The sequence below is a fragment of the Anser cygnoides genome, chromosome 3, assembly GCF_040182565.1.
Source record: "Anser cygnoides isolate HZ-2024a breed goose chromosome 3, Taihu_goose_T2T_genome, whole genome shotgun sequence".
NCBI lineage: Eukaryota > Metazoa > Chordata > Aves > Anseriformes > Anatidae > Anser > Anser cygnoides.
Window position 1 is genome coordinate 80,312,611 of NC_089875.1, and position 22,423 is coordinate 80,335,033.

Sequence of the window (22,423 nt, forward strand, 5' to 3'; positions counted from 1 at the left end):
GTGGATGAGGAATTGCCAAATGCTGGACTTATGTAGGAAAGCAGATGTATCCTTACTGTCCTGACAGCAGGTCTACTGCTGATTTCCATTTGTGCTTTCAAATTGCATTCTTTAAAGTAAATCCTTCACTCATTTATCTGAAATAAAGTTCGTGTAATAAACAAGAAGAGCATGGGAGTCAATATAAAGACTGCTGAGCTTCTCACAAACTAAATTGCTGACTATTTCCTACCGCCCTAAAAATTGTCAGAATAATTCAGCTTGATTTCTGAGGTTATTGAATTGAGACAATGTGTTTCTCTTCTTTTAAATGTAAGCATTCAATGTTATCAATTATTTTTATTAGTGGTAGTGACATTATGAGATACCGCATCGTTGAAATATATCTAGTTGAAGTTTCATAGGTATGAATTTATGTATTATAATGTATATATCTGGTCTTACTGGCTAATGAATCTTAATGACTAATGATGAAAGCATTTTCCATCAAAATATGAGACTTTTCCAAGAAGTTTCTGCCAAAAAGGCACAGACTGCCCATCTGATTTTTCACTAGTGTTCTAAAAACAACTGGAGTTCTGGTCTGTTCTTTATTTGTTGAATTGCACTGCAGCTTGAGAAAATCAGTCTTGAGACATCATGCTGTGTTTCCATAGCAATAACTTTAAGTTACAAAACCAACTTTGAAGGCCAGGTTCATTTCAATGTATAAAAAAATTAAAAAAAATTCGTATCTGTTGAAGTGTTATCTCTATGCAGAACTAGTAAAAATTCTCCTCAAATTTTAAATCACCTATTCGAAATTAAAAAAAAAAAAAACAGCAACAGTAAAAACACACACACACAATTTATATGTTCTAAGTAGAGATGAGAATATTTTTTTTTTTAAATTTCCAGAAGTGGTAGGTCATCTCTCAGTGCAATAGCAGAGATCAACATTTTAAAAATATAGCAGGTTTAGTTTTTCTCTAACATGAATTTTCAGGCAACCATCCTACATTATTGTTACATTAAAGATCTATGTTGAATTCATTTCCATTTAATCATTATTATTAAAACTAATTATGAAAAATTCAGTAAAACTGTATGTTTGGATAAAAGATGGTTGGGAACCATCGGCTTCTATTTATCCACATTCCTTAACTGCTAGGGTCAAAAGAGAGACTTTCTGGATCAATCCATGAACACTTGACAGGCAAAGATCTGGGAACAGCTGAAAATTGCACCAGATCTTCTCTACCATACAAGGATAGTTATATTTTTCATGCAAAAATGGAAAAGAATCAATTTTGTGTGTGCATAAACTTACCTATGTATATCCTAAGCTCAGAATTCATTTGAATGTTACCATTTTTGAATATGCTTTGAAGAGTAGCAATAGTGGAATAGAGTTCCCATCATTTACACTAAGAAAATCACACTGTACAATAATATAAATGCCTTCTTTCTTGACTCCAGCTTAACAGAATGTATCCTTTCATTTGTAAAATACTAACACAATTATAATTGTCTTGAGATATTTTTCTCCAAATCTACCAGTAATGCAGGTCAAGGAATTGATTTTTCAAAATTTTATTGTTATATTTCTGGATATTCTATTATTCTCACAGTATTTTTACTTAAATGGAACTAAACTGAAGTTTAAGAAATGAAAGCTATAGGTAACTTTTTACTGTATCACTGTACTCTACCTAGCCCAGCTAAGGAAAGAAAAATACATGAAGATAGTCTTTCTTATCTTTAACACACACACAAAAAAAATGAACTTGCAATTCTGTATACTATATAGAAAGTGATCAAATTAGATGAACAAAAAGGCAATAAAATCCATATGTTATTTCTAATTCTTCTTACTACTAAATTCACATGAAGTGATATGAAATACCCTATGAGATATTTTATCTACTTAAAATGCACAAGTACTTCACAGTCCACTGAGCTACAGTGTCAATTATGGGTCATGCGGAAGTTCAAGTTTCAAGTATGCTTTATGGTGATTATTTCTTGCATTTCCTGAGACACAAAATTTTCAAGAAGTCATTTCTATTGTGGAGTAAAATCTTCTATTTTTACTGCAGCCAAGAAACACTGTGATAGACAAAGGAAACATGAAATTATTCAACATTTTTAAATACTTTTATTCACATATTCACTCAGTACTGCATGTTTCTATATGTGAATTAGCTTTAATTCCTTTATCACCAATGCGGTTAGTTTGCTGGGAATAACAAAATATATTTTTCAAATACTGAGGTTTCCCATTTCTGTTGCTAACAGTCAGATGGCAACCATTACCTTCTTGATAGTATTTACACCCAAACAGTACAATTTACCTTAAGAAAACAACAACTTTTTAGACCCAGTTCTAGTATTCTCTTGTAAGCCATTCTTTTGTGGGATTAATTAGTGTGCCCATCCTTCTTAAACTTCGGTTTAAACCACAAACTTTGGTTTTACTTTGTTGAAATATAGTACTACCTCAGGACTCAAAGATACCTGCACATTATCCCCACACAGGTGAATTCACTTGGCCTCCGAAGATATCATCCAAATAGGCCTAAAAACTTCAGCATGGATGATTGTCTGTTAAAAAACACTGTAATAAGCCTGTTGTTTTCAGCCTCAGTTCTACACCCATATTGTGATAGAAAAGTAAAAATAAAATAATAATAAAAAATCTTTCCAATCTCATACTATTCAAAAAATGCTATCAAACATTCCATTTAAGCCACCCTTTTTGGGCATATGTTTATTATTCACAGTAGTATTCATACATAAGCAACTTTATTTTTTTGTAAACATCATAGGGAATTAAAAACATTGCTTGCATAAAAGTAGCCAAATCTAATCTATAATTTAATACAATGATATAGTACTTTACAAATAATGACTTCAGTTATATGCATACATATATATGTATGTATGTATAATATATATAGACACACACATTTGTTTTTGTTGCATATAAGCAAATGCATCTCTGCCACAGACAGGTAGTGTATTAAAGGAAACAAATGTATTTTATTTATCCATATTCAATACACAACTGAGATACACCATCCATTCACAAAAAAAATCATAACTATACAATATGAAATACATACCAGGTTCTTCTGCAGTGCTAATGTTTTTGTAGATTCTCTTAATGAATATTACAAAGTCTGAGAAATAGAATCACTTCAGAAGTTTATGCAATATTTAACGAAGTGGTCAAAAGTAACAGATAAAAAAGGAATGAAATATTGACACTTTTAAGCAAGTAGAAGGATAAGGATTGACACTTGTAAAGTACCTTAAGACAGGCAGAAATTTTCAACTTATGTTAAATGGCAATTATTTTGTAAATAGATTATATCTCCTCTTCGGTATTTAGGTACATGAGATTTACCACCACCACCACCACACATACACCAGCATGGCCCTGTCCATGTACACAGAGATATATTCTACTAGCATCACTGTGCTGAAAACACTCACTCCTGTAAAACGTTTTCCATAGAACCCAAGAGTCCTGTGTGCAATGTTAAATTCCAATTATATACAGCATATATATATAGAAAGTCTCATAATAAAAATAAAGACCCTTCTGTTTCAACAACCTGTTAAGAGACAAATCATTGGCACCTCAAAAGAAAGGCTCTAGACACACATCATGTACCCCAGTACAGAAACTACCTTCACAACAATTTACAGCTTACCACTGAAATAGTAACAGCATATGCACATGCTCTTTCCCTTAAATTAGAATTCTGTTATAGTTTATAGATCTATGCAAGATTTAATATAAATCCTGACTTCAGAGAAGATGTATTGGGCTTCACTTCTGAGCTCATAGAACTGAAACAATTTACTTGATCACAACTGACAGAAACAGAAACGAACCTAGAGAGTTTCCTTTGAAAGTAAGCTCTCTCACCACAAAGACTTGCTACTTGTCTCAGAGATCATTTCCCCTCCAGTGATACTCAAGTCAGTAGTATGCAATCAATACAGGTATTTCTGTAGGTACAGATGCATAGCATAGCATGATCTCTATTTAGTATTCCCATAGTATTTCTTCCCTAATTTGTATAAACTTAGTATATCACTTCATCTAAGTACTATAACATACTACAACAAGATGAATCAAATGAAATTCATCAGTCTAAAAATGCTGAGTAATCATTAGATTTTTTTTTCAATTAGGCAAAAAAATAGGGGTGTAAGGCAGAAGTGAGATGGGATTTAGATATTCCTTAAATTTCATTTAAGATCTGAAACTAAGAATAGCCACCTCTCCCTCCCAATTTTGATTGCACATTCAATCATTCAATTTTTTATTTTTTTAAATGCAACTGTGAAGCTTGGAACAATCATCTTCTATATATATTCACCCCAGAAAATGTGCACTTGTAACAGAGAATCTTATTTCTTTGCATTTTGTACTAATCTTTTCCCATAGGCATACTTTAACCACTTTGAAAAAAAAAACAACAAAAAAAAACCTATTCTGATTGCAGCAGCAATTCATCCACAGAAGTCTAGTTTTTTCCTCTAATACTTGCATTAATATTTGCTCCAAGTATATAGAAAGTACTGGGAAGGCAGATGGGGTAGTCCTAGCAGCTGCTACTCCGTCAGATCTCCTCAAATTAAATTCTAATCTATGAATTTATTTTTTTTCAGGTTGCATATTTAGCCTTTAAAACACATTAAGCTAAGTGCTCAGCGGTGATGAGAACTAGGTAACTTTTTTATTTATTTTTCCAGAAATTCTGTACATTCTTCTAAAGATCCCATTGACACACCTGTGTGTCACAGCCCAAATCACTTCACAGCAAGGGCTAAATGATACCTTTACAGCAATTACAGTCTTTCTAAGAATGGAGATCCATTATGTTGTTACCATAAATTATATTTTAAACCAAGATCATCTCAGTTGTACAACACTACGCAAAAATTTTAAACTTTCAAACATCAACAAAAGAAGCAACTTTTACAGTCACAGAGAAAATATAAACTGCTACCGGGAGAAAGTAAGAAGCTGAAAGCTGAGTGCACAGTTGTCAAGACTAGTAAAGAGTTCAGACAACTACTGCGGGAGAAGAAGAGTGGATGACAAAAGTTTAAGCAGGGAAAAAGAGATTTGTCCTTTAAATGGTTTGAATCCAGAATAATTTTTAATAATATATGCAATATAGATATGCAAATAAGTTAATCATTCTTTTACATTTAAAATAAATATATGGGCTCTTTGGACTGTAAAAAACATGTACCAAATTATGAAAACAAATTACACATAGCTATTCAAAGGAGTTATAGTAAAAATGTATAAATCATTTTTCCTTAATAAATGGCAAAGTGGTTAATTTTTAAGTGGTAAAAGTCTAACAAGTGCTTCATGCGTCTCAAACACAATTTTGTGACTGTGGTAATACCTATATCTTTCTTCAGTTTATCCACTTGAGTGCACGTAAAATAAGCTCTAGTAAACATTTCTGTTAGAAGAACTTTCGAGTTTGCAGAGACACAGTATGAACGTGAAAAAAATTAACAAATACAAGTAAGACTGTAATAACTCTAGAGGCAGACTTTAACATGTCAGATTATCCATCTGTAACCCAATTTCTGCATTTTTTCAAGCAGCTGATGGCATTGCGTGACTTTTTTTTAATAATTGCAAAGAAGTGACAAGAGAATTAAATTGCAAATAAGTGGAATCAAGCCTTTTTCATACCAGCAGAAGGACTCTAAAACATACTGTTTTCTTTTTTGGTTTGTCTTCTTTTTTAGCCAGAAGTCCCCACATGCACTTTACAATTTCATGGACAGAGCACTGTGAGTAACTGAGTAAAAAGTGTGAGTAATTACAGTGGGTAGTGCTGAAATTATAGGATTCTAGTGGTCACAACAGTTCCAGCATACTAACTACAACACAGGATCAGCACCTTGTATAAAAAATGTTTTTTTGAAAAAGCCACTTTGCTACAGATTAAACACTTGCTGCAAATAAACAAAATACTGCAGTGTCTACTATTCCAATGTCTACTGTTTTCCTATAAAGTATGAAAATGTCTTGCCTCATCCCCCCCACAAAAAAAGGCATCTTAAGGAGACATGCCCATGTGACTTGAACTTTTCAAGATTCAGTAAGAAAACCAGTTAATAATCACTCACTACATCTGAAAGGTGAAACTCCTAGGTCTAAAAAGTATTTATTTCCAGGCACACCGTATAGTTAAAGGTAATATTGGTGGGGAACTTACTTGAACAATTAGAAGACTTTAGTATCTACTCTCCTGTATCTATCTCTACCCAATGAACTCTATGAAAAATTGAAATCTCATATTTCAAACAAAAGTAATGTGTGCTTGCTGTCACTGCTGCCACACTACACTGCTCCTAAATTACAAAAGAAAAAGCATAACCTAAAATTGCATTTATTGTAGCACTAGAAATATATTAGCTTTAGAATCCTTAAACATTTCTAAAAAGAAACTAAAACTGTGTCTGCAATCAATTGAAAATGTAATTTAAAAAAAAAATAGGAGTTTTCCCCCACAAAAAAAAAATATATTTTTTAATTCAAACATAGAAAACCAATGTAATTGGTCAGTATCCAGTATCCAAAAGTCCGCACCATGTATTGAACAGAACAAATAGAGTAAACTATAAATCTTTCAGCAGTTCTTTAGAACTCAATCTTTGAAAAAGTTTTTTAAAAAAAAACAAAAAAAAAAACAAAAAACACCATTGTTGCATCACACATACATCTTCAGTGTTTTTACCACAAATTAATCTTATAATCAAGAAATAACAATGTGCAAAAGCATAAAAACAGTAGATGCAGATTACTCCACACACTACAGGCATGCATCCTGCAAGGATCTACCAAGATAAAATTCAGCTTAAAGCATCACTTTGATTAGGAATACAACTACATGAATAAGTACGTAAATATAACTGCCAAATTTTTGTTCTACTTCAGTCATGTAGTTATCCCATGCAAACGTTCTTGAAGTTCAGCATGCAAATTACTATTAAAAAAAAGCTTTCTTGAACTACACTATCCAATGTTAGAGATGTCAATTGTTGTAATAATTTTTTTACTCTTTGAAATTCACATTCAGTAGTAGTGCATATACATTCATGTGATATAACAATTTGGACATATTTATAATAAAGACATTTTATAACAGATTCTTCAGCTCTCCATTTCTTTCTCATTGCATTCAGTACGTTAAGAAACAATGGCAGCAGCAATAGCTCACATAAGCCACTGCTCTTTTTCTTTTCTGTACTTCTCAGACCACTTCTGAGTCAGCTCCAGGTAAACATTTGGTTTATGGGGCTTATAATCAAGGTAAACTATCTGTCCAGTCCGTTTGGGGACAGCTTTTTCAATCTGAGTACCTTCATGCCATTCATTAAAAGATGTAATGGAAATAATTTCTGGTCGCACCAAAAGGGCTGCATTAAAGGCAGTCTCATAGTATTTTCCATTGACACGATTACGGGTGTTGTGGTTGTTCCATGGTCGAATACTGGTGTCAATATAGCCTGGTCCCACGCTTGGAATAAACATTAAGTTGTTACTATCACAAAAGGCTTTTAAACTTGCCCAATTATGATGAGATGAGCCATAAGAGAAGCCATTGGTGGCAAAGTATGTATACATTCCATCAAAGCCACTTCTGTGAATATCATGCTTATGTCTTTCTTCTACAAGAAGAGCAATGAATAATGCATCATATGGAGTATTTCGAATAGTCTGTGATCCAGATACAGTTAACAGATTTGCCCATATTTCAGGAATTGTTACATAAGAATCATAAACATAAAACATGGGAAGAAATCTGCCTGTGCTGGTCTTATGCCTGTAAAAGGCTGGATGGGCTCCATATCTATAAAGCAAAGAAGTATCATTAAAACAAGATTTGCCATTTGAAAAACACTGATTTACAATCTGAAGATTTTTATCTCTAAAAATCATTTTAAAGACAGTACAGGTGCTTCAAAATGTAGCAATCCATATCCATTTTCAATCCAATGCCTGCTGAAGTATTGAATAATCAATCTCCAAAGATCCGTTAAACTATTGCTAATCAGTAATTTAGTGTAGAACTGCACTATAGGTATTACGTTTCTCTGAAAGGCAATTCTCTAATTCGGTAAGGAACAAGACGGTGATAGTAGCGCTGATGAACAGAACAACCAGTAGCTGTACAAAATTTGACAAGCAGAATTAAAATCATTACAGGTCAACACGTTATAGCTCACTGCTCATTTGTCACTATAAAAACATATCTGATTTATATATCGTATACTTAATACTTTAATTGATTTCATGAATGTTGAAAGCAATGTACATTTGAATAACTACACAAAGTAGTTGTTAAAGTAGTTCATACTTCAGTATTTAGAAAACAGAATGAGTTTCAGTACTACTGGAAATATGAACCAAGTGTCTTAAAATTTTATTATGTCTCAATACACATTCTTAATATATTCTTTCAAGGTGTAGATAACATATCAAAGTTCTCTAAATCAATATGTAACAAAACTAAAAAGAAACATTCTGAGAGCACTCACTTGTCAATGATGTATTTGACATTGTGGTACATACTGCGGTCATCTCTATCTTTGTAGGGCTCAATATGAAAAGTGACCTGAAAAATGAAAATGCAGTAAAGCAACAGAAACCTAAAATATTATTAAATACTTGGCATTGTCTGTTATATGAAGCAAGTACCAGTCGGCATTAAAAATATTTCCTCCTTACAGAGCATTACAGTTTTTGTTAGTAATTTGAGAATAGTCCAAACCTAATTGAACTCTTAAAGATGAGTAGCTTGAGATCCAAGAACGTTCAGTAATAAATATTTTTCATTAATACAAAACACTCCTTTTGTTTTCCCTAGGCTACAGTGAGTAGTAAGCATGCTTCAGAAAATTTAAAAACTACAACAGAAACTAAAACTTGAAGTAAAAGATTATTTATTTGAATGTCAAAGAACCGGTTAACCAATTAAATATTTTAATTTTTATTTTCCAAAGAATGCATTGCTATTGATAACAATTCTCCAAGGAGAGTTTTCACTGTCAGACTAGATTTTAAGATATGGAATATGAAAATTTTTATTTAAAATTGTATGGAGTTATCAACAGCAATAAGCCTCTGTAATTAGATCTAATATGATGTCTTCCTACTGCTCTGAACTCAAGCTTGGGGTTTATGGAATTCACATACACATGAAGTCATGTCAATATAAAAATCTTGTCATTTTCAACTACACAATTAAAGGGAGGAGTATATTACATCAATCAAAGCAACTAGTTTTTCAGAAGCAAGTTTAGAGTAGAATACATTTAATAAAGCGTTCAACTAGTCTGCAATAGCAGCAAATTTCATTGTAGAGCCAATGTCTCTATTAGGTACAAACTATATAAAAATAGAATGTTACACTAAATCACAAGGACCGATAGGACAGGTTGAAGAGCATTATAATTTCATACTTCATATTTCTATCTCTCAAAAACAGGCAAATCAAAAAGACAACTTTATCAGAGTTGCATTTTTAGCGCATGTTTATTTCTTATTTTAATAAAACAGATTTATTTTCCATGCTGTTTTGGGTCTACTGACATTCCCCAAACTTAACTGTACTCATTTACTAGAGCAACGATGTTTAGAAAACATTATAATGAAAGTATAGGTTCCCTGGTAGTATCTTTACTTAGTATCTGTATTCCAGATATTACAATTTTCTTTGGTAGTTTATTTCAGTTTTGCCTGGCTCTTTTGAGAGACCTGAATGTCAGCTAGCTCTTTTAGGTTTAGAAAACAAGCTCCAACATATCATCTGAAAATTTTGTGGAAAAATAAAACTTCTTTAATAGTAATATATACATATATATAAGGCTGCATCACATCACAGTGAAATTCACATAGCATTTGCAAGTTTGCTAATTTTACTTCTGTATCTGATTTAATCTTCCTACATTCCTCCTGCTTTACAAAGGATCTACAGCTGATACTAATGACAGATTTTTTTCTGTAAATCTGACCACCTAAAACCAGAACAGATGAACATTTCTTTAGTGCCCAATACAGACAACACACTCCAGAGATGACATGCACACAGCTACTTAGATCATTCAAAAAGTCAACTTATTATTATTTGACAAAAATAAAAGGAAATATGTTTCGTTTCTTCATCCCACCCTTGCCCCTCCCCAACCATTCAAGGTAAAATAAATAAAATCAAAAACTGATTTTAGATTAGATGTCATCCTTAACTGATTTGGTATTTCAGAAGGCAGGTAATTTAGCCTTTCTATCCTGTCATACCCTGGAGTATCCTAAAGCCAGAGCAGCATCTTTCCGACCCAACTGTCCAAGGTAAGTTTTACTGATACCTTTCAGAATAAAGACATTAATACAAAACAGAAATTCTGAATTCCACTTTGTTGTTGATAATACTTGCACCTGACCTTGAGTACCAGCAAGTTATATGGTAATGTGAAAAATTAGGTTACTCCTTTCTTCTTTCTCGGTTACCTAGTTTATAGATCATTGTATTCTATAATATTTTGAAACATAATACTACCCTCATCTCCAAAGACTCATTAAAAAACAACAACAACAAATATTGCATGATTTTAAAAACTATTTCCTAAAAGGAAAGCAAAAATAAATCTTAGATTCTTCAAGCGTTAGCTCTAAACCGAAATAGAAAAACAAACAAACAAACAAAAACAGATTATGGTATTATTCTAGTTATAAGGCAATATTGCTTAGGTCTCACCAAAATTTAGTGTAGTGCAAGGACACTACATACCTACTTCCGGACAACCCCTCCCTCCCTCCCTGACCCCCCCCCCCAAAAAAAAAAAAAAAAGTGCAACATAACAGGAGACACAGAAGATACTATTACATCACAAATCTCCCTGCTCTACATCATGGTTCAAATGTAGAAAACTTTTACTTTTTTGCTTCTTTCCTATGTACTCCTATTTTAACTGTCTTAAAAGACTTTACCTTTAGATTGTATTTGTGTGCATAATCCAAAATAACAGGCACCAAATCATCAGTTGGTTCTCCATTTTCATCAGCCATACCTGGCGGGTACCATGAAAGTGCTATTACACCTGAAAATACAAAACACCACTTTTAAATTATGTGAAAATGTAACACGTAGATAGCTTGCCATGAGATGTAATTATTGTTTGATGCAAAATCTATATAATATAAACGAGAATTTCAAATTACTTTTTAATCAATTATGAAATTTCAGTGTTCTCAAGGTATATTTTAACTTCTCTTTCCCAATTTTAAAAGAAACCAGTCATAAGAGCAACTGTCAAGGGAACAGATTTGTGGTCAGTGTCCCAAGCTTGCCGTCGCCTTCCACTTTTCTGCAGAGCATGAAACATCTCTAGGTGTTGATGAGGGGAGGTGGAGAATACTCTGAAGGCATTATAGCTATGCCTAAGTATGGCTAGAGAATACCATGATACATAGGGCTACAGAACACTCCAGAGATGAGACCTATGCCTGTGATCAAAGAGATTCTTATTTTATTAAAATTTATTCCACAACGTATTTCTGCATTATACTTCATGCTCTATTACAAAACAACCATTTTGTCCTAGAAGCAGTGACTGTAATCTCACAACCTTCCTTATAGCCAAAAGCAGTCCCTGTGCTGTAATTCACCCTTCCAACTAGGTAAAATTAGTTTTTAAATTTATTACCTAAAACATGCTTGAGTAACTCTCAAAAATTTAAGCAAGTTATTATGCCTGACAAAAAAGAAGACAATAAATACAATGCCCATATGCTGTAAGTCTTCTTAATGCTCTCCATGAAAGCAAAGGAAGACATACCTCTTCAGAAGGGGCTAAAACCTTTCCTTCTAAAATAAAATGCTGTCAGAAAAACAAGTGAGACCGCTTAGGTGTGTAGCTGGAAATAATGTAATATATCAGGAAGAAGGTTAAGACAGAAAGAAATATATGAGATAGTGATGTAGGAATATCTTCCTAACGGTACTATTTTAAATATATGGAACAATAACTCAGTGTGGTTCTTTTTCACTAGATAAAGATTTAAGTAAACAGATTAGGTCACAGAGATAGGGATATGCTCTAAATTCATTCCACTTTACTAATATTATAAGTTTTCTAACTAACAATTTCCAAATAAACCCCAAATTATTCAAAATACATAATTATAAGGAATACACAACCATCTTCTAACGTCAAAACCCGAAATTTCAGTTCACTATACAAAGTAGAGGTTAGTTCGACTACCCACAATATATTCTCTCAACATTTTTTCAAAAAGGGAATCAAAAATAACAGACTACCCCAACAGACAGTCTGCTTTAGGACAAGAAAAATGCAACAGTTTACTGCATTTTTATCACCCTATATTTTATTTAACACAAGAAGAAAGGACAAAATTCAAATGATTATGATGTTAAGGACAAACAGAACAACAAAAACACAATCAGGTTACAGTCTTCAAGGTATCTCGAATACAACATCTGTCAAGACCCCCTTCTACACTGTTAGGAAACAGAAAATTTCAGGTTCTGTGAAAAATTTTGTCTCCTAACTCACACTTACATTGCTCTTTCCCTGAAAAGACGGACTTTTTTTTTCTTTTAATTTTTTCATTTACATCACAGAAAAGAAAATATACGAGCAAGGGACCACTTCAGGAGACTACAATGGGATTGATTTGCTCACAAAAAGCGCAATGTAACATGTTTTAAATCAGAGTATAGTCATTCAAGACAAACAAAGGACTTCAAAATGGAACTACCAAGAAAACAGGGTGGTGCAAAAAATAAGTTTCACCAAGCACTCTGAGGAATAACAGATGAATACAACAGATTTTGAAACTAGGAAATTAAATAAGGAAAAATTGTGAAATGTAAGAATAACACAAGGCAGCACTGCATGTGGCTCCTGCTGCTCTAATCTCTTATGTGCCTTTGATCATTACACATTATTGGCTGAAAGAACCACTTCTGAGAGTCTTGATAAAGCCTCTCAAAAAAGGCTAAAAGAAAAATTATTTGATATAGCATAAAATGCATTAGATTAGGATTAGAAATCAGCTAAAATACAAAAAGAAGTTATAAACAGTCAACCTCAGAATACACAAAAAATAACACAATATTAATCTCATAAAAAAAAGATATGAAGTAATGACCTGAGAAAAGCAGTAAATTATTGTCAAATCTAGCCTGAAGAAAATTTCAAATGTACTTCAGAATGACAACAGAAAAAAAAATAACTTTTGACAAGTACAAGTAATATATCACAAACAGTATGTTACAGGGAGCATGTACCACTCATTCATATTGCTGAGATTAAACGCAAATATAACTTGAGGTCCTAAAAAACCTCCTTTCTTAGAAAAGCATTTTTCCTCATCTTTTGGATGTTTCCTACTACCAGTTCAGCTTTATCAGGCATTTGCATTAAGAGGCTGAGTGATGTCACAGATTCTTCTAAAGCTATGTTTCATCACACTACCATGAATTATTTTGTTTTAAATAAGACAAGAAAAGTGCTTACTGACAACTAACATCGAGTTTTCTCTGCAGCAGCTTTTCCACTGTCGCTAGTGTTCCTGTTGTTAATAGAGTTATCCTGTTACTTAAAATAGTAAGAAAATTCCTACTTTTGTATTAATTCTTGTTCAAAATACAGGTTAGATCTAAAATAAAACAAAACAAAAAAAAACCACAATAATTAAAAATTACAGAAGCACTACTAATTGGAATATAGCAGTTACATCAATCCTTAGATCCTTAGTATCTAAGTGAATGAAAGTGGTTCCTTCTGAAGTGATTTAGTGCTCTGAATGATTCTATAAACTCTGGTCTTGTTGTTCCAACTATATTTATAGAAGCTGTTCAGAATTTAATACTAAATTGTATGACTGCTTATTTTAAAGACGGTAAACATAAGAAGAGCCATAAAACACACTAACGATGAATTAAAATGTATTAAATACTGTAATTTATATATTCCACCTATTTAAGAAATGGAATGTCAATTTATATTGGAAAAAAAGGTATTTTTGGTATGGAAAAAAAAAAGAGGTATTTTTTAACCATTATTAGCTATGCTGAAACTATCTTACTTGAGACACTTCTATAGCTAATGAGAACACCTAGGAATAAACTACATAAAATATAAGTTACATAAAAGCTCTAATCCTACCTGTTTTTGAAAGAATTAATATAATTTTTACGCAGCAAATACTTGGAAAAATTGTTCCATTGCCATGTTAACATGATTTACTGTTATTAAAACTTAAGTATCAATTTCCAAAAATAACATACACAGACAATATATTCTAACAATGATTTCTATATTCTCTCTATATACCATATAGTATATTCTCTCTCTATATATACCAGTGCTTAACAGTAAGTCATGAAACACACACACCTAAAGGATTACAAATACAGTTCTTAGTTTCTGTGCTGTTACACTCATCAGAAGCAGCTTCAGATCGAGGTTTCAGATTAGAGGTTAAACCTTGAAAATACAAAGACATTTACTAACTTCAGACATTTGCAGAACTACACAGGAAAAAAAAATGGTCAATCATGTTCCTTCAAATATTTAAGGCTGGATAAATGAACAATGTTCTGAAACATTAACATTCATTACCAATTGAAGCTGAAAGCATTTGTTTCATGTGTGCTTCTATGACAGAAGGGTCTTTGGAACTGTAAGATCCAAGTTCAGGATAAAAGTTAGCACCAATGTCCTCAGGAGGATTATGCCTGCCCTTCGGATAATTGTTTGCAATTTTGGGATCCCAGTGTGGCAACAACGGATGGTTCCAGTGAATATATTTGCCATCAAACTGTGGATTCCCAAACCAACTATAATAGAATATATGAAAGTTATAATTAGGAGAAGAAAGCTCTTCTTCCAACTTGCTTACAGGAGGCATAGACGCTTTCATAGTATTGACCGCAACAGCATGCATATTGCTGATTTGTGTTACAGCATCTCCATGAACCCTATTCAGTGAATTTTGTCTATTTTCTAAGAGCTCTGTCCGTTGTTGAAGCTCGGGCAACAAACCAAGTCCAAATGGGTCCCCAAAGCCAGCTCGGTCAGGTCTCAGAGTCTTCAATGCCATCATTATGGAGCAAATAAACAAAATAAAAAGCAACAAAATGATGCATGTTCTTCTGCGAAATCTTGCCATGATGTCATAGTTCAGAATCCAAACAGAAGGATTTGGGCAGCAACTATCAAAAGACAAATATTTTAAAGTCAGATTTCTTATTACCTAATTTAATAGCATAAATTTATTTATAAAGTTTCTATATAACAGAATATGGAGACAATTATGTGACATTTATACATTGCATAAATGACAGGTTTTCGCAAGAGATTAAAAGGGTGGAAAGGAACAAAAACATTTCTGGGTTTGAGAACACATGTCAATGACTAAAGTTCTACCACTGAGGAATCACAGATTTTATTAAATGTCTTACTTTTGGACTTTGCTGTTTTCCTAACCCAACTAAATCCCATGAAATTGAAATCTTTGTGATGTTATTTAAGAAGTATTACATTTTGACAAGTCTGACAGAAATAAAATAATTACAAGAAAAAAGCAAAAGCCTTGAAAAGACAGTGATGTCAAAGAATAAGAATAAAGAACAAAATGAGATATTGACAGAAGCACAGTTTATGTTCAGAATATGGGTTTGTTATTACTAACCACTTACTGGACCAACCACCTCTTGTTTAGTTACGAAATTCATTGCCTAAATATTTTTGGCCAATTACACTTTGGACTATAATGCTTTTCAACTTTCACATCTGAAAATTCACATTTATTTGCTGATTTACCTAATAAATAAATAAATAAATCAGCATAGCATTAAAGATACACTCAACCAGAAAGCCTACAAGTTATCTGCTGGCAGCCTGTTAGTACAGTACCACAGCTGCATGTGCAATTCCAGGACTAAGTTCAAAGCAATAGCGCACAGTAAAATTTGAGCACTGGAAGGAGGGAGAAGAAAAACTGTATAATGAAACCTTGATTACTTTATTCCTTGATTACTCTATTTCCTGTTCAACATTAAACTCAAAGCAAAAGAAAAGAAGAAATGAAAGTTAGGTCACCACAGAATTTCATGGAACAAGAAAAATGCATAATGCATAAAAAATGTATAAAAATGGAAAAACGCATAAAAATTGAAAATCTGAAAATAAATTTCTGATTCAACAGCTATTAGACATAGCATAGCTGTGATTTTGTGTTTCTGCCACTGACATCCAAATTTTAGAATCCAACTTTAAATTACGGAGGTATACACAGGTCATTTTTACATACTTATAAAGTATCTCTCACCTTAGTTTCCTACCAATGTTCTTGACTATTGTTAATGTGCTTTAATTGCTATGTATTGACATATAGCTTTAATTGTCAAAATACCATACTTGTCATTGCTATGACAGTGATAAACTTAGATAAGGAATTTTAGAATATGTTTTTTAACAACATAGTTTGAGTTAAATTAGCACTGTGACACTACCGAAGTGGGAAATTCTGTTTCCACTTGAACCTTATTCCATTCATCCTGTTGCCTGCCTTTTGTAACCCCTGGTATTCATCTGGTATACATAGTACTCGTACGCTCAAAGAGCAAAATCCTGTTAACATCTCAAAAATAGCCAACAAAACCTCTTACTTGGAGAGCTGACTCAGCTGAGTTAAGTATAACAGCATCAATGCCAACAAATGAGCTAACAGCACAGATGGAGGAAGGGAAGAAAAGGAAAATGAAGTAGCTCATTTTCAACAACTGGACTGTGAAACCATACCCTTGGTTACTGTCAGGGAAAATGATTTTACAGCATATATTCTTATAGTACTTCACTTTATTTAAGACTCTTCATTTAATGGATTTCACATCACTTTACATCAAATTACAGAGCTCTTTTTATCCAGCTCACAGCCCATCCCAAGATCTTAGAATTCTGTCACAGACCTTATTTGGAATCCTCAACAATTTTCTTCTAGTGAGAAATTAAAAGACATTCAGACTAATTCTACTATGTTTTTTTTTCTGGCCTTCCCAGCCTTCTTTCTAGTTTATCATGCCGAACTCCCGGGAATTTAACTCAAGTTTGGGATCAGGCAAAGTTTTCTACAGGATGAGGGTGCATTTTTTATTTTTTGTTCCTCCCTCCTCCTTCAAAGGGAACAATGTCATTTACCTGGTTAAATATATTAATGCATTCCAATTTTCTTCATTTTAACCACACGCTATTGATGTTCAGAAAACAAAATACAGGTTTGCCAATTATAAATTACTTTTGCAATTATTATTTTATCTCTTCTGTAAAGAGATTTCATGACACTAGGGATTATGGTCTATCATTAAAATGTGTTAAAGTTTTTCATTAGGGCTCTCCTATTATCTGTTGAAGAAACTGTTATTTTCTGTTCTTTGCTTGTCAAGCAAAGAACAGCTCTCAAATTTTTCCTGAGCATTTTTTCACTCTCATAAAGTATTTTTTTCTGAAACGTCAGGAATTGATCTTAGTGCTCCACATTGTTATTTAAACATTTTTCCAATGAAATATTTATAATTAAAATATATTAAAAAGTGAGCACCAAAAGTACTAACTGTACTTCCATTGGAAGCTTGTGATTACACAGATAAAAATTTTACTAGCATCAGGACAGACTCTGGTCTACCATAGCATATTATGAACCTCTCATGTACTTATACAGAGGCTCAACATTCAAGTGCAATATTTCTAAAACAAGCACGTGATACCTATGCTAACGGCTTGTGTTTTGCATGCCAAGATAGTCTCGATGACATAGTTCAGCCCTGGCATAGACACCTGTTCTGTAGCAGCTGCATTCAAGAGCTACAGGTTGGCAGTGTTTGCATTATGTCATTCTTCAGAGACAGTGAGCAAATTATGCTCATCCACACTAGTGCCACAGCAGAACAGTAGTATCAGGGAAACAGACTGAGCACATATGCCATGTGAAGCAGCTAACTGAAGTGATGTTGTTTGGCCTCCGAAATGGAGGCTTAGAATACATTTCTGATCAAAAGACATAAAAAAATCACAGCTATGCTCTGTTATCAACATCCAAATTTTAGAACAGACTTCAATTTACTGATGTAAACACAGGCCATTTTTATATACGTATGAAGTACCTTGCCTTGGACTGTTGGATCCAAAGGCAATTCCTCAGCAGGGAAAACTATGCCTGAATAACGTCAGCTTTATGCAGGTTAAGATCTCATATGCAGTTGCTATGACTGGTAAGATGCCTTGTTAACTAGTTAGCCTTGTAAACTTTCGGATTCCAACCCAAGTTTGTTGAACTACATTGGCACAACAGAAAATATATGAAAGAAAGTAGTTCAAGCTCCTTCTATTGACTAGGGAATTCATTTTAAAAGAACAGAAAAACCCTGCCTATAACAGATCAGAAGGAAAAGTAAATTAGCTTCTATCACCAGTCTCTGCCTGTGGACAGGTCCAATGCATGGCAATGTTTTATCAAAATATTTAGCCAACTTCAGCTATTTGTGGATCACAGACTTCTTAAACCGAAAGTCATTTCTTTGCCCAGTATGAAAAAACACCTGCAGTCCAGAAACTCACCTGCAAGTTTAATTTGATGTGCCTAGTTCTCAAACTAGGAGAGCAAGCATTTGGTTACATTCATTTTCACTTTCATCTTCTACATCACTGCTAATTTAACTACTTCTATCAAGTTAGCTCAATTTTCCTTTAGAAACAATTCTAGTTTTTAAAATGCATTTCTATAACTGGATATATTTAAGTGCTCGTTTTTTTGTTTGCCTGTTTTTGTTTTTTTCCTCTTCTTCCTATACCGTTTGAGGTCCACGTACATTACGTCCTTCCCTTGTAAGGGAACAAATTTTAATATGGTTCAGCACTCAACATGCATCCTGGATAAAACATTTTTTTTAATTGGCTCTCTATTCCTTTCCCAAAACTTTTGCATTCTATCAACTCAGCTGGCAGCTAATAAACAATCTGACTATAGAACTATTACCACCCCTAAATCTAGTTCCTGTGTTGTAAAAATGAGCTCAGCATTTGTTACTCTAAAATTAGAATTGTTTTCCTCCCTCTATGCATTATAATACATCTTTTCAAAATTAACTTCAAATATATGTATACACATGCACACTAATCATTCATTCACTCTGTGCTTTGGAAAGTATGGCGTAAAGTCCTTTGGCTATTTTTCCTGGGAAAGGTCTCTGAAAAAGTCAGAATCTTCAGGGAACTTGGGTTGGAAGGGACCTTAAAGAACATCTCATTCCAACCCCCCTGCCGTGGGCAGGGACACCTCCCACCACACCAGGTTGCCCAAAGCCCCATCCAGCCTGGCCTTGAGCACCTCCAGGGATGGGGCATCCACAGCTTCTCTGGGCAGCCTGTGCCAGTGCCTCACCACCTCTGAGTGAATCTCCTCCTAGAATCTAATCTAAACCTCCCCTCTTTTAGTTTAAAACCACTCCCCCTTGTCCTGTCACTGTCTGCCCGAGCTAAAAGTTGCTCTGTATCTTTTTCATAAGCCCCCCTTTAGGTATTGAAAAGCTGCAATGAGGTCTCCACAGAGCCTTCTCTTCTCCTGGCTGAACAGACCTAACTCCTTCAGCCTTTCTTCATACATAGGAGAGGTGTTTCAGCTCCCTGATCATCTTCATAGCCCTCCTCTGGACCCGCTCTAACAGGTCCACATTCTTCTTGTGCCCCCTCTGCTCTGCCCTCGTGAGACCCTACCTGGAGCACCACGTTCAGCTCTGGGGCCCCCAGCACAAGGACAGAGAGGGCCATGAGGATGGCCAGAGGGCTGGAGCACCTCTGCTATGAAGAAAGCCTGAGGGAGTTGGGGTTGTTCAGCCTGCAGAAGAGAAGGCTCCGGGCAGACCTTATACCTCCTAGAAAGAATTAATACTTCCATGAAAAAAAAAAAAAAAAAGCATTTTCTAAACTGTTCCCCAATCTTAACAATGAGCCTGTCACAAGGATAACTTCTTCCTTTCAAGCCCACATTTGACAGCAATGTACTTTCTTCTCCCTCACTCACCACTGCCTTTTTGCCTTCAGCTATTCTGCAAGATAGCTCTAAATTTTACTGTTTGTCCCTTGCCCTGTTATGAAGACAAAGGGTGTAGAGTGACAGACAGTAACCCAGCTTTCCCCCTTACCCTCCATCATTTTTCCCAGAATAAGTACGTTTCCTTACTCATAGAAAAGAATGGGTTTAATTTCTCTAGATCATTTTGGTCCTTTGATAGCTCAAGTTTATATAACCAGGCCTATATTTGTTTGTTTCTCCTGCCAGTTTTATTGATCCCAACAGAGAAACATGCAATGCAAGGAAAGTATTTTCAGATAAAACAGTATCTATTTTAGTAAGAAACAGCAAACACTATAGATTTCTTTGTTCTGATACTCCTTAAACATAACAACATAACATAACAAACAAATGAAAGCATAACAACAGAAGGTTAGGAAAATCTGACTTTCTTGATTCAGTGAGAGGAAGAGGTAGGTAAGGGCATCCTTAAGTCTTTGAGGCTGGTGGCCCACAGCAAGTATCAAAAGCTTCTCAACTAAGTTTCCTTAGTTTAGCTTCTGCTAAAATTTCCCAGCTAGAAGAAGAACCTGAACACTCTGAAGTGACAGATCAGCTCCAGACAGAGCTGAAGTTTAGGCCTTTAAAAAGTCTGATGTTTTGCAAACAGGCTGTCCTTGATCCTGTGCTGCATTCTGAGACTACAGTGCAAATATGCACCTGGAAACATTACTCAGGGTCCCAAGTGACTGAGCAGGTGACATTTAGTAAACTAAATCTCAGGGGAGGAGTCTGTCCAAACCACACTCACATAGCACATTTGGGTCTGAAATACAAACACTAAAAGCAAAAGAGGCTGGCCTGGGCAATTTTCCTTTTGAGAGCATTAGAAGTGTTTCTAGCATTAAAGGAATTTCTCCAGTAGTGTTTGCAGAGGACAAGTCTTTAGAAAAAAAGACTTTTTTTTTTTTAAAAAGCCCTTTAAAACCATTAAAGATGAGAGAAGACATTTTATACGGCATTTTATAACTGAGTTTACATTTTAGTATACACAATACATATACACATTTTTAAGCACTTCCAATAATGCAAGGTTTCTTTTTCATCCACCCAACTTAAAAATAGGGATTTGACACTTGACAATTCTGACCTGGATCATTTTATAACATTAATAAAACAGCTATTATCTTTCGCTAATCTGCTTTGAATTCCAAAGAGAAAGCAGAGACAAGGACAAAAACCAACCCTGCAGTATTTTCTTTGTTTTAAACGTGCTAAGGCAGCCTTCAGCATTACTTTATGCTAACAGATTATAGTGCTGGACTTCAGACCGCCAGCCTCCTCTTGCTTTGTGGGGAGGCTGAGGCTGCCCAGAGAAGCTGTGGATGCCCCATCCCTGGAGGTGCTCAAGGCCAGGCTGGATGGGGCTTTGGGCAACCTGGGCTGGTGGGAGGTGTCCCTGCCCGTAACAGGGGGTGGAACTGGCTGGTCTGTAAGGTCCCTTCCGACCCCAGCCACAGACACCTAACTTTGAGCATCCACGGACCGTGCACAGACAGCGACCTGCAGCCTGGCTCCTCACTTGCAGCTCCCTGCGGGCCGGCTTCACGGGGCGCTCAGAGCCCCCTGACCGCAGCGAGCCCGTTCGTGCAGCTCAGCCCCAACGCCGGGGCCGCTCCCCTCCCTCCCCGAAACAAGCCGCCAGCTAACGGGCGCTCACGTTTCGCCCTCCGCCTCGGCCCTCGGCCCCCTGCCCGCTGCCGCCGAGCCCGCCTCGGCCCCGCTCCCCCGCCCCGAGCTCCCCGCCCCGCCGCCAGGGCCCGCAGCGCGGCCGCTACTCACCCGGCCGCGGCGGGAGGGCCGGCCCGGGGGCGGCCGCAGGGGGAAGCCGAGCGCCGAGCCGCTCCGACACGGCGCGCATGCGCGGGCGGGGGAGCATGCGCGGCCGCTGCGGCAGCTTCAGGGTGGGCGGCGGGAGCAGGGCGGCCCGGAGGGCGCGCGGCAGTGGTGCGTGGGTTGTGGAGGGATCCGGAGGGGTGTTGAGGTGCTGGGGTCGTGAATCCCTTTTGCCAGGGTAGGGTTTTGGTCGTGAAACCTGCCGCCGCTTTTCTGTCGGCAGCTGGCTGCGCTTGGTGTTGTGGGGAAGTGACTAGCTGCTTATTAGACCTCCTCACGCTTTAAAGCTTTAAACTACTTTTTTTTTTTTTTTCTCTTTCATTTTTAACTCTAAATATATGATTTAAGGTGCTTTCCAGCGTCGACCATTGGTTTTCATCCCGGGGAGAACCAAAGGAC

General features: G+C 35.4%; 1 protein-coding gene across 2 annotated transcripts; it reads right to left on the bottom strand.

The window, feature by feature from the left end:
• Positions 1 to 6,703: 6,703 nt before the first annotated feature.
• MANEA (mannosidase endo-alpha) lies at positions 6,704 to 22,073 on the bottom strand. Of its 2 annotated transcripts, none has more exons than XM_048066660.2 (5): positions 21,971 to 22,073; positions 14,680 to 15,272; positions 11,021 to 11,130; positions 8,572 to 8,648; positions 6,704 to 7,883 (listed from the first exon to the last, which is right to left on the bottom strand). In XM_048066660.2, exons 2-5 carry the CDS (start codon positions 15,227 to 15,229, stop codon positions 7,247 to 7,249), a joined length of 1,374 nt encoding a protein of 457 aa, XP_047922617.1. In that variant the 5' UTR covers positions 15,230 to 15,272; positions 21,971 to 22,073; the 3' UTR covers positions 6,704 to 7,246. The 2 variants fall into 2 exon arrangements, with proteins under 2 accessions (XP_047922617.1, XP_047922618.1); XM_048066661.2 differs by lacking the exon at positions 21,971 to 22,073 and adding an exon at positions 18,676 to 19,699.
• Positions 22,074 to 22,423: the final 350 nt, after the last annotated feature.

Coding starts and splice junctions, on each gene's coding strand:
- MANEA (XM_048066660.2), bottom strand. CDS start 15,229: ATGGCAAGATTTCGCAGAAGAACATGCATCATTTTGTTGCTTTTTATT. Junction 8,649..11,020: donor CACACAAATACAATCTAAAG/GTAAAGTCTTTT, acceptor TTCATTTTTCAG/GTCACTTTTCATATTGAGCC. Junction 7,884..8,571: donor GTCAAATACATCATTGACAA/GTGAGTGCTCTC, acceptor TTTGCTTTATAG/ATATGGAGCCCATCCAGCCT.